Here is a 14,662-nt window from a genome sequence, read left to right as displayed (position 1 = left end):
AAATAATGGTTCTGAGTAGAGATGTATAATTTCCAGAAATTTTGAAACCGTGGGGAAAATCTTTTTTTCTTTTTTTTTTGGGGGGGGGGGAATGGAAATTTTCAGAAAAAATGGGGGGGAAAGCAATATTAGCACTTTTTACAGATTGATAGTCACTTTGTTACTTTAGGAACATAACATGTAATTATGTACAAGTTGATTTGGTATAAAATATTCACATTTGGTATGTTAAAACTACAGTGTATTCAAACAATTATTACAAATTGAATTTACTTTTTATTATTTTTTTACTTTTTGGGGAGAACAAATGGAGCTACAAGCTCCTGAACTGTAAGGAACCTCTTTGGTTTTGCCAGTTTATGAGTAGACAAAAAACCACCAACTTTAGTAACAAAGAGACATTACTTATGTCTCTGCTAGACAGTGTCAAGCAGACATAAAGCACCCATTCCCATCAAAAGAACTGGGAAAAGAAGGGAGCAAAATTCAATGCATTTGAGAGTTGTAGTCTCAGTTTGCAACCTAGGACTTGCTTGTCCTCAGTGCACAGAAATTGTAATAATCTGATACTGTACATAGTTTTTAGAAATCATTTGGAGAAGTAAATATATGAATACCTTGTCTCAAACATTTTATTCATCATGCTAAAATAAAACATTCCATAATCCATTTTGCTAGAGCCCCCCCCACATTTTTATAATTGTTTGGGGGGAAAGCTTTGGGGGGAAAGGGGGGGCAAAAAGGGAAAAACATTTTTTCATAATTTTCCCAGTTTTTTTCTCGACTTTCACTTCTCTAGTTGTGAGCTTTGTATAATATCACAAGAAGTAGGAGAAATGACTATTCTGTTACACACTATACATTTCTCTTCACTATAACTTACAAGTTAATTAGTATTCCTGCAAATACATTCAAATGAAATGCAGATGCAATGACACCTGTAGAGCTACTAATCCAAACAATCCCAAACATGAATCAGAGCTGATTCAAACATGAATAATGGGATGGTACAGACTCCTTTTTCATGGGAAGTATTTACTTTAAATTTCAACATGTAAAAATTGCAACAGCACCACCAGTCAACAACTTAACATGACTTAGGGTCATTCCACACATTACATGGCATCAAAGCTGGTTTTGCTACTTAGTGTACATTTAACCTGGAGCTGTACCTATGGGATACATGCATATCCAAACACATATTTATCACATTCATACACTATATCTTAGGTATACGCTTCGAAATTGTTAAGGGTAAATATTTACAAACATTAAAATGTACCGCATAAAGCAGCTTTTAAAGGAGACTTTTCTCCTAGAACAGTCATTAATTTGCATAGGTTCATAATTATAAAACAAATAAGGAAAGAAAGAAAAGGGGTGCAACCTACGTGAGGAACAGGCACAACAGCCTTTGAAAAAGCAAAAGGGGCCAAAAATGAGGGGCCCAAAAGCTATGCTAGAAGAACACTACAGGCAAGTTTTTCCTGAAAATTTGCTATATTCAGAAATGCTACTGATCCCATAACAGGCTATTCTGAAACAAACAAACAAATTTAATTATTGAGGCCAAACTACATTTCACAGTGCAGCTACCTATAATGCTAGCTCAGTGGCCAATTCTCCCCTGCAAAGTGTCCTCAGCAGGGACAATTCACAATAAAGGAACAGGACAGTTGTACTTAACACTTCCTCTACCCACCGCCTTTCCCCTGAAACTCCTCCAAGCAGCCTGCCTTTACACCGTGGGTTCTTGGCTCATGTTATGGGATCAACATAGGGCCTGGATTTTTGCATAGGGTCGCCTTTCCCAACCTGCTCCTATCCAGATGTTTTGTACTTTAACTCTCATCTGCTGCAGCCAGCATAGCCAATGCTCAGGAATGCTGAAGTTGTAATACATCTGGAAGGCACTAGGTTGAAGAAGGCTGCCACAGGGGAAAGCAGGAGTAGCAGAATTATGCTTGGATCCCTAGAGTAGCTAAAGACTGCACATTCCCTGGCGCAATAACAGTCCAACCTAATACCATGCTTTCTCCAAAACTCCCTGTTCAACAGGGCAGGCATATTCTAAGAGATTGGGACTCCTTATTGAAATGGGTTATTTTTCTCACATCTGCTAGTCCGGGGGGGGGGGGGGTCCCATGTCAATAGAGGTTCCTCACCATTCATATTTGGGGAGAAAAAACCACTGACTTACACGTAGTGCCTATATCGTTCAATGGTGCGCTGAGTCCAGAATCATACTGAGCAAAAACTTCTACATCATAGGAAGTACTAGGAGACAGGTTGTGCAATGTATATGCAGTCACCTCTCCGACAAACACCTCCATCGGCTCATCAGTGCCTTAAAAAAAAAGGAATGAAACAAAGAATTTTAATTTGCACTATTGTATAGGGCTACAAAGAAATGCTTGAGACCACTGGCACATCAAACCCAGAACTGCCTTCTCTTAACTGGCAGTATCATGTACAGGCCACTGATAAAATAACTTCGTTTATTGTATTTATTTATTATAACTTTTATATCCTACCATTTTTTCTCTCCAAGGAACACAAGGTGGATTACATGATCCTCTTCCTCTCATTTGATCCTCACAACAACCCTGTGAGGTGGGTTAGGCTGAGAATCAGTGACTGGCCCAAAGTCACCCAGTGACCATTTCAGGCTGAGTGGGGATTAGAGCCAAGGTTTCCCAAGCCCCAGTCCAACTTCCTACACCACACTGGCTCTCATATCATTGCATATTTAGGTAATAACTCTTGAAACACACTGACATTATATATAAAAAAAGAATCTGGGGTGCAGAATGTGTGGGGTATAGGTAGCCCCCTCCCCCCAGCTTTGTCTGGTGGGTCCCAGATTCCCAGCAACTGCTGCTTCAGGGGGGAAAAGTGTGGAAAGGGGAGGGGGGGAAACACTCTTGAAACAGGCTCTATGTTTCCTGCCATAGAGGCCTTGTTTGTAGAGCATTCTAGGAGCATCCTAAGAAGCAGTCTTGAAGCTTCCTGCCTGTTTCTTAGGTAAGCTCTAGGCATGCTCTAGAAATTGGGTGCTATGGCAGGAACCATAGAACATATTCCTAGAGTGGTGTCCCCCCCCCTTTGTAGGGATGTCGGTGGTGGTCTTCAACACTTTGGTGCTGTGACATGAAACAGATGTTGTTGCTACCCGAGCAAGATCTGTTGCTGCTTGGGTGTATGAGAGTAGTGTGTGAATGGTTTGAGAATGTGTGTGAGTGTGTGTGTGTGGTGTGTGCGCACACATGTGTGGCCCCTGCCATACCATCAGACACCCAATGAGGCCCCTGAGACCAAAATGGTTGTGCATCCCTGAAATACAGTACTTGCATACCTTAAGCTTTCCAACCTTACCTACAGGCTTATACACAATTTTGTACCCAAGAACTGGCGATGGTGCAGGATCCCAGGCAACTCTGAATCGTGTGTACCATTCATCTGAAATGTGTATGTTCTGAGGAGAAAGCAGCCCAACTGAAAACAAAAACATGACGAGTAAAAAGTTAAGAGTACAAAATGGTACAGTGTAGCTGCCTTCATGCCCTGTAAGGCTGTTTTGTGTAGATGAGTGGGGGATCCAGTGGCCAAATAGCCACGAGGGTGTCTACATTTCCCATGTCCACGAAGGACTCAGGATACAGCAGAAATCTCCAAACTGTGTGCCAGGAGAAAATAAAGAAATAAAGGCTCCTGTAAGCCCAAAGCAGGGTGGTTTCCTGCTGCAACCCTGCATGGTTCTCTGCTGTAGCCTTGCCTCTGCTGGAGGGAAAGTAATTCTGCCACATATCTGCACTGGATCATCTCTGCGCTATCCCTAGTGGAGACATAGCAGAATTACCTACTTTCAGAAAAAGCTCCCCACTGTAATTTATGCATCCTTAAAATAAAATATTTTAGGCCTTTTAATTCAGAGAAAAAAAATGCCTCAGCTATCAGATATTTGAGGGACGGCAAAGTTCTCAAGATGAGGGCCCAGTTCATTTCTTCAACTGGCAAAGGACAGCAACTGAATGCCATCTTCGTAAAAATATTATTAAATATTTGAAAATTACATAACATCTTCTCACCCAGATCATCTTTACTCTAAGGAGAACATACCAAGTTCCCACAACATGGATCCTTCGGAGTCATTTTAATGTAATTATTTAATAACATTTTAAAAAGAAAGGGAATACTGTATTTAACGTTATGTCAAATGTACCTGTTTTTCCATTCCCAGTCAGCTGTCCACCATCTCCATCATCATAAACTGCCACAATTGTAATTTTATAGGGTGTATCTGAATTCAAAGGCCGTAGCAATACATTGTTTCTTCTGCCAGGAACTGTTGTCTAGAACATAAGTAGAGTCAGGTAAATGCCGTGGTATTGCAAATTCCTCATTACATAGCTTGCAGTATGATGAATACCCTGGACCAAACATGCAGATCTACTCTTATTCAATTACTTGCATCTACTCTTATTCAATGACTAGGATCCTAAGAACCCATGAGCAGGGTCCAATTCATGAAGTACTTCTGCTAGTGCAAGGCACTTACAGCAATGAGTGTGTTCTGAAAAATAAGTGGCTTGACTCTTATCCGTATAGATGTTTGTCTGGAAGGAGAATTTAGGGTATTGAGACAAAGCAGTTACAGTACTTCCCTGGTACAGAATGGTGTCAAATTCCTGACCTGGGATAACTCCAACAAAATCAGTAGAACTTTGATCCAAAACATGTGTAGCTTAACAGTGTAAATATACAGCCAGCCATAGGAAAACACCAGATATAGCTGCAGAAATGTTGATGGTTGCAATTTTTTTACAGATAATATTTAAATGTGATGGTTAAATTGTCTATTCATCTGAATCATTCATATTATGATGTCCACACCCTTCTGGACAGATTTACCATCAATTTGTTTCCCCAAAGTGAGCAAAATCCCCATAGTGAAATGGAGAGAACCATTTGATACCATATAAACATCATTCTCAGTACAATATTTTTCTAGTATAGAGGCAAGGCATAGCAAGATATATAATCTTTCAGAACTAAGTAACAATCATGAACAATTATGTGGCATTTTAATGGGTTGAGCAATGTTTCCACAGAAGTCAGTAGAAGTTGTGCCATTAATTTCCCTATGGGAAAATAATTTGGCTGTGCTATGCACTTTGCAAGTTGACCTGCCAAATCTGGAAAAGGAAGTTAAGTTACAAATTGCAAAAATTCTGGCAAAACACCTTACTGCCACCAACACCCTGCAAAAAAAACCCACAAGAGAACCAAAGACTAATACCACTCATGCTTATATTAAACAGATGCATGATAACTTGCTGCAAGTTCTATCCATCCCTTCAAATGAATAAAATAGGTTCATACACACACACACACACACACACACACACACAGGGATGTGCAGTAATGCAAACCTATTTCAAATTACAAAATAAAGCCAGATTATACTTAGCTACTGTCATGCAGACTATAACATTAGACATACTTAAGACCATTGATTTCAATGGGCTTAAGCATGTCCAGTTAGTTTAGGCATGCCTAACTCTATGTTGGATTGGGGACAAAAAATTCTTACAGACAAATGTTGAGGACAAAATTACTGTTATGGTAGCACTAGTTCCAGTTCAAAAAATATGGCCTTTGCTAGATGAGGGGTTAGCCCGGTGCGAGGCCTGGGCTCATCCCTGTGCATCCAGATGATGCACAGGGGATCCCGGGCTCAGGCAGGGGTCAAACCTCCCTGGCCCCGGGGTAACTGGCACTGCTTGTGGCCCGATATTTCCCGTGGTCTCGAGATGAGCCCGAGGTTGCAGGCACGTAGACCAGTCAGCCGCTTTTCCCAGCTACCGCATTTACTCGCGAGTAGCTGGGGAAAGTGGCGGATGGTGCACAGCGCTTCACAGGAGCGCTGTGCCCATCAGGGCAGGGGGGGTATGGGGAAAATGGAGCAAGGGGGAGATGGGGGGAAACAGAGCCAGGGGGAATGGAGGGGAAACGGAGATCGCGGGCAGGGGGGAAAAGGAGATCATGGGCGGGGGGGAAACGGAGATCAGGGTGGGGGGGAAATGGAGCCAGAGGGTGAGGAACCCTTTTTCTAAACAAACAAACAAAAAACACCTTACCTTTATCGTTGGTGCGCTCCTGTGCACATGGCCCTTTAAAACTAAAAAAAATGGCAGATGCAACGGGTCCTTCCTGCAGCCCGTCGCATCTTACGAGTAGACAGGGGCGACAGCCCGTGCTACTTGTAGCACGGGCTCACCCCTCCTCCTGCACGGATTTCAAGGTAGGTCTAGCAAAGCCCTATATATAAATAACAGTGGAAACACAACTCCTTGCTGCAGCACCAGAAACCTGTAGATTGGGGGGGGGGGTTACTCTGTTTACTCTGCAGCTAGAGAATGAAGAGAAGAACAGATTTTTGGATGAGTTTCAAAATATCCACCAGAGGAATTGTGTTACTCATGATGGGTACTGTCCAATACGTCCCCACACAACAATCTGACTAAAATATACACATATTGGGTTGGAATCCAGACTTATTCACGTTTAAAGTAAACTAATTGTAGTCAATTCGATTTTTAAATCAACACTAACTCATTTATTTTAATGATTCTACTCTAACTATGACTAAGTTTGGATTCAACCCAATGATTGCAGTAGTGATAGTGATAGTTCTCGGGGCTGGCTTTTGACTTTTTTGGTAAATACCTTGAAGCCCTACCAAAGCCTGTGAACAGAGACAATGCAAACCGACAAATAGTACAGAACAGTTCATCAAGGAAGTGAACATGCACTAACCTGCATAAATGGACTTTCTCGGAAGGCAGAAGTCAAAAGTGTTATAGCAAAAGTAAATCAGCTGCCATACATTTCTAACGAATCGTGAGAGCACTTACATATTCATCTATGGGGTCTCCAACAGTGGGAGAATATATTATTCTGTACTGCTGCACAGGCCCGTCAGCGTGGTCCCATTGAACAGAAAGGCTGTTTGTAGTAGGATCAAAGACTCTTATGTTCCTGGGCCCACTGCGAGGCACTAAAACAATAAATTAAAAAACACAAAATGAAGCGCAATGTAGACAAGCAACATCTAAGTCTAGCTCCACCCCACTCGCATAGACTATGGTGTCCTTCAGTGTCCATCAGTAACTATTACAAGATGCTACTGCCATGAAGAACTCACATACAGTTGGATCCAGACTTTGTCATACTTAAAGTAGATCCATTGACATCAATGTGGATTAAGTTAGTAATGATTAAGTTTTCATAAGACACAAATGCAATTGATGCCTAGTTGACCTTTTTATCATATGGGATATCCAGCAATTCTAAGCATAGTAGGACCTTGAGTTCACTGGTTTAACAGTTTAGAAAGCAGCCGCCAAATGTATAGCTGATTATAGAATGGGTGGGTGACTAAATGAAAAAAGGAGACTAACCGTTGGTTCAAATCATGTAATTTAGGCTGGTGTTCCTTTCTGGACTGCAGAATTGTAGGTGTGAACCTTTCTGATTTGCTAGATACCAGGCAAAATTGGTGGCTCCACAATCTATCTGCTAAATATAATCTGTATTTTATGGGCCCTGGAAAAGGCCTCTATGATTTTAACTGCAGCTAACCTTGTGATAACTTAGTATCAAAGAAGGGTGAATGTCACCATGTACACATTAATACTGACAATCCAATATAAATTCATGCATGTCCAGTTTTTAGACCCCCCAACTGAATGCCAACAATCCCATTTAATTAACTGTCAGCATTCACCAGTGTATCTGAGTTTTTGGACATTCAATGTACACATATACAAGAACAAATATACACAATGCAAATAAAACAGACCAGGACCCTTTAAGAGAAAATGTAGAATCAGTGTAGAGGCAAGGCTAACCATACTAAAAGAAGCCAAATGCTTATTTAAGGCTCAGTCATGATCTGCTACTTGTTGGAGCAATATACAGAAAAGCCTGTCTGGCTTCCTGCCCCAGCACCACTCGGAGCTCTCCATGGTGCTGTCTTATTCCCATTCCTGCCTTCCTAGGAAACCTGACTTGCTCCAAATCCTAATAAAGACTTGATCTATTGTAGAACCCTGCAACCCAGGCCTCACCAGGACCAAATGACACCAAGTTGTCACCACAACACAGGCAGAACAGAACAAAAGGGCAATAGTACTCAGTGATCCTCAAATAAAGTCTAATGTTGAAAACTATAGCTTGGCAACAAAACACATATTTTCTGCTTACATGTCCTTCCTTGTCCAGGACTTGGATCTCCTTCTCCATCAGCATACAGAGCAACAACATTTACAGAATAAGGAGTATCAGGAGACAGGCGCTCTAGTAAAACATTGCGGGTGTTGGCTGGTACTACAAGCTAGGGAGAAAAGAATTCCGAAATTTAAGCTCACAATTCTTAAGGGGAAACAATCTGATCTTAGCATAATAAGAAAAGTTCTTGAGCTCTTTACAAACACCCTTGCTCTTTCAGCCAATTTCCCTTGAACCTAAGAAATGTTTTTTTTCTTGTTGCTGTAGTTTCTGTAAAGAACTGGGAGGATGGATTTCATTTCCTTTGCTTTACTCTTTTATTTCTCTAATTGAATTAATCAGGGCCAGGTTTGAATGGGGCGCCAGCAAAGTGCCCTCTGGTGACTCTCCTCCTAAATTAGTGCACCTTCTGATGGGCTTAGTTGCTGGCAATGTTTTGCTTATTCACAATGCCCCAGAGCAACGCTAGCGAGGAGCCATGGCTCAGTGGTAGACCACAGGCTTTGCATGCAGAATGTGCAAGTCTCAATCCTCCAGTTAGGTCAAGAAAAGAATCCTGCCTGACCAGCTACTTGGTGCAGGGAGTGTAACATAGGCCTAATCTACACCAAGCAGGATATTGCACTATGAAAGTTGTATGAAAGCAGTATATAAAAGGCAGGAGTCACAAAAAGCAGGATATAACACTATGAAAGTGGTATGAAAGCAGTAGATGGTATGTGTCAATGGGCCCCAACTGCTGTCAGTATACTTCAATACCACTATAAAGCAGTAGGTGTGATGGAGCCCTTATATACTACTTTCATACTGCTTTCATAGTGGAATATCCTGCCTGGTGTAGATTAGGCCATAGTCAGCATAAAGCAGCTAGTTGCTGATGCCAACCCAGAAAGAAAGTCTCCTGGAGAAATTCAGGCCTAAAAGACATATACAAGATTTCTTGACCTGGATTATATTTCCATTCATAAATCATCCTTTGGCTCATTGTACTAACAATAAATGAATTGTTTTGTATTGTTTTTTTGCTTCTCTCTAGGGATGGGTGCAGTCCCGTGTCCTGTTTTCCTCTGCTCACTGCATTCCCACCATTTGCCAACCCTGGCGTGCATGCAGGATGAGCCGCCAGATGGTCCATGGGTGCCCAGTGAAAGCTCATGTCTTTTCTCTTTTTTTTGTCCGCAAATTTGCAGCTGAAAATATTCATGGAAATTGAGTTTTGCACAAAATTGCAGCCATAAATAACACAATTTGTATAAAAATGCAGGCATAAAGAACCATATACACCTCCAATTTTTTGAAAATTGCATTATTTTCGGCCACAATTTTGCACTAATCATGATTCCTGTAAATGATCCCAGCCATGAATTTGCGTAAGTCACAATTTGCGCAAATTGGGATTGGCACACACAAAAAAATGCAAGCTTGTCCAACTTGGTGCATGCTAATTCCAGGGGGCGGGGGTGGGCAAAACTCACTGAGCTCCACCCCTCAAAAAGAGATTCCTTCAACATCCCTCCTTTCTACCAAAGAAAATTCAATGTTAGATCAGAGTTTCTAATCAACATAAACTATATGTATTTAATAAGTACTTCTTTCTTCAAGATATATACCAGAAGATTAAATAATGGTGACTACTGAATATTGAGTATCTGTACATGAGTGTCTTAAGAGTGAGATGAATGGACCATCTACACGCAAAGCATGTAGATCCAGTGAGTTATGGCGCTTTCCCTAATACGTGACATTAAAATTAAAAATATGCAAACATTTTATATGTGGAACTGTGCTCTTTAATGGCAAATTCATATGAGATGAAATTGTTCCAGACCATGTGGAAAGTTCAACAGCTTGGTGCTCAGCCAAGCAGACATTTGAGCGAGCTGTTGGGTGGCCAGATTGGTTTGCATCCCATAAGTTGAGTAACTTTCTCCCCAGAGTTTATCAAAGCTGAAACCAAGCTGGTTTGTTTAGCCATTATTTATTTTTGTATAATCTTGGCCTTGTATTTAACAATTACCCTCTTTAATTTTGTTCTACTGATGTTTACTATTAAATTAAAATATGTGGAGCAAATATATAATGACAGTCAGAGCTGTAAGATGGAATAGCACACTTTATTTTATTTTCACCAGCCAGAAATCATTGTGGGATGTGTTATCGCTCAGCATTCACATAAGGAAACGACCAGGAGGTTAAATTACTTACAGATTCTGATGGCCTTGTGCCAAGCAATGAAGAATAGACAACTCTGTATTGCTGTACTGGCCCTGGTGCAGGTTCCCACTGGACACTAAGGCTGTTTGTTGTTGGGTTGTAAACTTGGATGCTTCTTGGTGTTCCTCTCATCACTGAATCAAGAATAATGCAAGATAGTTTTTGTATTAAAGAATAACCCCTTAGCTACAGAGTCAAACATCAGCAGAAAGTGGCTGCAAAATGGTTGGCTATAAGAAAACATTTGATGTAAGCAAAGAGTAAAGGCCAGGACTTGATTATGCTCAGTGTGCTAGTGCTACAATATAATTTTCTCACTAAAGCTGCAGTCCTATGCACACTTATTTGGAATCGTGTTCCATTAAATAGAGTTAGGATTGGGATATAAAGGTCATGTCATGTTGGCAGTCCCCTTATCACAGAGAAGGATCAATATCCATGTGCCCATCCTGCTGAGCATGAGAGGCAACCAGAGAATGCCCTTTCATGCATCGTTGCTAACCATACTTCTAATGGAAGCAAAATGTGCAAAAGTGTTTCACTGGCTGATCTCTGTGATTTGTACGATGGCCACAGCCTAATAAAGAATAAGGTACAGTAAAGCCCATTGAAATCAGGCTGGTTAAGTGCACCTAATTCTACACTGAATTGTGCCCCAAAGTTCCAGCATTTTATGAAGGAGGAAAAAATACCCTCCAAGTTTTACTTACAGGTTTTCCCATTATCAGACTTCCGGCCTCCATCGCCTTCCGGGTAAGAAGGAATCACGGTTACTTTATATTGTGTGTCGGGTTGTAGATTCCTTAGGACAGCATAATTTGTGTTCCCTGGAACTGTTGCCTGTTGATTTTTTAAAAAAAGGTAAAGGGGGAAATGTGATGTGGTGATTGAATGACGTTTTTAGAACATTTTGCACCATATTCTTCAAATTCAGTAAAGAACATGGCACAACCGTCCTATACCATTTCAGCATACTGCAAGTTTGCATCCCACTTTTGCAAAACCTTTCCTTGTCAGGGAAAACCACCACATTGATGAGAAGGAGCCACCCCTAGCCTTCCCTTTCACATGCCTATTCATTCATTCATTCATTTGTTTGTATACCTATTTGCATGCTGCTTTAAGGACAAAGTCCTCCCAAGGCAGCTAACATTGTGAAATATTGAGGAGGGAAATCATACAATTTAAATCCAAATAATCAAATAAACAAATTATAGCAGAATACAATTACTTAAGAGGGATTACTTAACAACAGAATGCAATTATTTAAAAATACAAGCCATTTAAAAGTAAGTAACACAGCGGTCAACAAAACTAAAACCCTTCAGACAAATTTTAAACTTGTAGCACTTAAATCAAAGAGAAACTAATCTGAAATAAGTGCTGATTCCACCTGTGCTTCCATAGATAGTGCTAAGTCTAGGTGAATCGCCAAGCTATGAACCTGGTCCTTCAGGGGGAGGACAACCCCATTCAAGACTGTCATACCCTTCCATCCAGATCAAGTGGTCATCCTATCCACAGTACCTTCGGCTAGCCTGGAGAGCAACATTCAAACACATGAATCCTTCACCTGTGTTCCCAAGCATACAGTCCCAAGAAGAGCGCACTATGTGCTTTTTCGGAAGGGACAGATTAGCTCTAAGTGACGTCCCAAGCAGCAGCATCCTAGCAAAACCAGGAGCAGGTTCTGAAAAGGTATGACGTATAAGGATATCAAAAAAAATGATTACCTGTTCTTCTGCACCTCCTGTCACTGGTGCATAAATCAATTTATACTGACGTGGATTCCCTTCAGCATGATCCCATCGAACATTCAGCGTGCTGGTGGTTGGATCATAAACTCTGAGATTTCTTACGGTGTTGAGAGGTTCTGAAATACAGACAGCACTGTCAGGGCTCTTGTTGTGAACCATTATTCCCTGTTATACAAAGTGACTGTACTCACTAGGGTCAAACAACAGGATAACTCAAATACATAGTGTGCAGAAATTACCTCCCTACACATGGAGGCTAAAAAAGAAAGGAAGCCTATATTGGCATCAATGAAGGCTTTTGCAGAGGTGTGTGTGTGGGGTGGGGGGAGAATTTCAGAAACAAGTAGCTGGGCAGAGAAGGTTCAAACCTCACCTACCTACATGCACTGGTCCCAATCAAGTTGGGTTCCCATGCACTTGCTTATGAGTAAAAAAGAAAGATAGGGTCAGCTACATGCTACGTATTTCACCTATCACGTTTAGGAAAGGGGAAGCAAAGATGCTTCTCCCACCTTTATGTTCAGCCCGTGAAGCTGCTCATGACTTAATGAAGCTCCCACCTGTCTCATGCCTTCAGCGTCAAGGGGTGGGATTAAGCTGCCCCCCACTGACAAGTGGGTATAGGGAATGGTGATTGTCAGGCTAAATAGGTGCTCTGTCTCTGTAGCCGAAAGGCAGGATGAAAATGAAACGAATAAATATCCTTCCCTACTTTCTACAGTATATTTGCCATTATTACACAAAATCCTCAATTATTGTTTTCATCTCTTTGCGCAAGTGTGCCTGCCCACCTCCCTACCACCATTAAGACACTGTTAATACTGTTCTAGGTAACTATGGCGAGCACTTTTATTAATGAAAGTAAACTCTCTCATTCTACTCAACAATGTCAGGTATGTCACATTTAATTCTGAATGTTCCTCTCTCATAGAAAACACATGTTTGAGAATTGCAAAAGACACTTGTGGTATAATTAAACCAGAGCATAGTTTTTGCTGAATATACACCCGATCCAAGTACGACAAATGACACTCCATGATTTAATGTCTATATGTATAATGATAAGGATCCAAAAGAGACCAGTCTGAAACAAACAAGATTTCCAGAAAATGAACTAAAACAGAATTTATTTTTATCACTTTCAGAGTAGTAATCTTGTTCCTAGGACAATAGCTTATTTAGGGAGCGGCTAGAGGTAGAGCACTTCCTTTGCATACAGAAGGTCCCTGGTTTTATCCTGGGCATCTCCAGGAAGGGCTAAGGAGGAATTCTGCCTGAAACCCTGGAGAGACACCGGCAGTCAGTGTCAACAATACTGGGCCAAGCAGACTAATGTTCTAACTCAGTTATAAGGCAGCTTCCCACCATTTGTATTTTTTTTATGGAAGTTATGCATTCCAGCACTAGAGAGGGGACGCACAGAGCTTTGAATGAGCTAAATGTAAATGAAGAGGAGAGAGGAAAAGGCAAAAGGCTCATAGAAGTGTTTGCCATCACTCTGAACTGAAAAGGGTATGCTTGCTTAGGGAAAACAGCACCTTCCCAATAACAAAATATTTTAGTTTTTTCTCTGTTATGGGGCCACATACAAGAAGACTTGGCTTGGGAAAAGAAATCTGGATGCCCCACAACAGCTGAGTAAGAATTGTGCGTTGGTCATGCAATAAAGCAAATAGTGGAAAAGTCAGGACAAGTTTCCCTGACCCACCCGTCCCTCCCTGTCCCTCTCCCTCTCTCACACACACACACAGAGAGACTTAAAAGGAAGTGAAATGGAAACAAATAATTACTTTTCACTCTTAAGGCAAGTTTCCTTCTTTTTCGAAAAATTGGGAATGGAGAAAAAGAAAGGAACGTCTGTAGGGACTTCAGCACAGGAAACCCAAAACCCGCTGACTTCGTAAGCGATTTCACATTATTCTTTCATAACTTCACAAATGAGAAAAACACTCAACGTTTTACTTACTGGTTTTGCCCCTGCCTGTCATCTGTCCTCCTTCACCATCTGCATATATGGATGAAACTGTAACACTATAAGGTGTATCAGGCTGTAGCTTCTGGAGTACAACACTGTTCTGCCTTCCTCCTACTGTGGTCTGGAATACAATGCAACATGATGTCAACTGAAGGAGCAGGGAGCTAAATTCTAGAGATGCTGAAATAATACATCATATTACCCTGTATATTTGTGTTTTCCAGTTCTAGACCAAACAATATAGTCTACCTAGTGCAGTCACAATCCTACACATACTTACCTAGGAGTAAATATTAAATGCTCTGGGACTTACTTCTGAGTAGACATTGTGCTGTTAGTCAATGTAAGTATTTTGACGTTCCTTCAGTGGATTATTATTATTATTATTATTATTATTATTATTATTATTAGAACTACTAGAATG

General features: G+C 41.0%; 1 protein-coding gene across 5 annotated transcripts in view; it reads right to left on the bottom strand.

Annotated features, from left to right (window-relative positions):
• The window catches only part of COL12A1 (collagen type XII alpha 1 chain), a 132,991-nt gene that overhangs the window by 51,562 nt on the left and 66,767 nt on the right, over positions 1-14,662 (bottom strand). For all 5 annotated transcript variants that reach the window (XM_063124939.1, XM_063124941.1, XM_063124940.1 and 2 more), the window contains 9 exons: positions 14,230-14,359; positions 12,240-12,379; positions 11,217-11,346; positions 10,498-10,640; positions 8,269-8,398; positions 6,918-7,060; positions 4,223-4,352; positions 3,376-3,495; positions 2,201-2,347 (listed from right to left, as the gene is read on the bottom strand). In XM_063124939.1, coding sequence (XP_062981009.1) covers positions 2,201-2,347; positions 3,376-3,495; positions 4,223-4,352; positions 6,918-7,060; positions 8,269-8,398; positions 10,498-10,640; positions 11,217-11,346; positions 12,240-12,379; positions 14,230-14,359 — 1,213 coding nt within the window. The remainder of the gene's footprint in view (positions 1-2,200; positions 2,348-3,375; positions 3,496-4,222; positions 4,353-6,917; positions 7,061-8,268; positions 8,399-10,497; positions 10,641-11,216; positions 11,347-12,239; positions 12,380-14,229; positions 14,360-14,662) is intronic.

The sequence above is a fragment of the Elgaria multicarinata genome, chromosome 4 (assembly GCF_023053635.1).
Source record: "Elgaria multicarinata webbii isolate HBS135686 ecotype San Diego chromosome 4, rElgMul1.1.pri, whole genome shotgun sequence".
In the NCBI taxonomy this organism is placed as follows: domain Eukaryota; kingdom Metazoa; phylum Chordata; class Lepidosauria; order Squamata; family Anguidae; genus Elgaria; species Elgaria multicarinata.
Note: the sequence above shows the minus strand (reverse complement) of the source record. Positions and strands in the feature narration are given on the sequence as shown.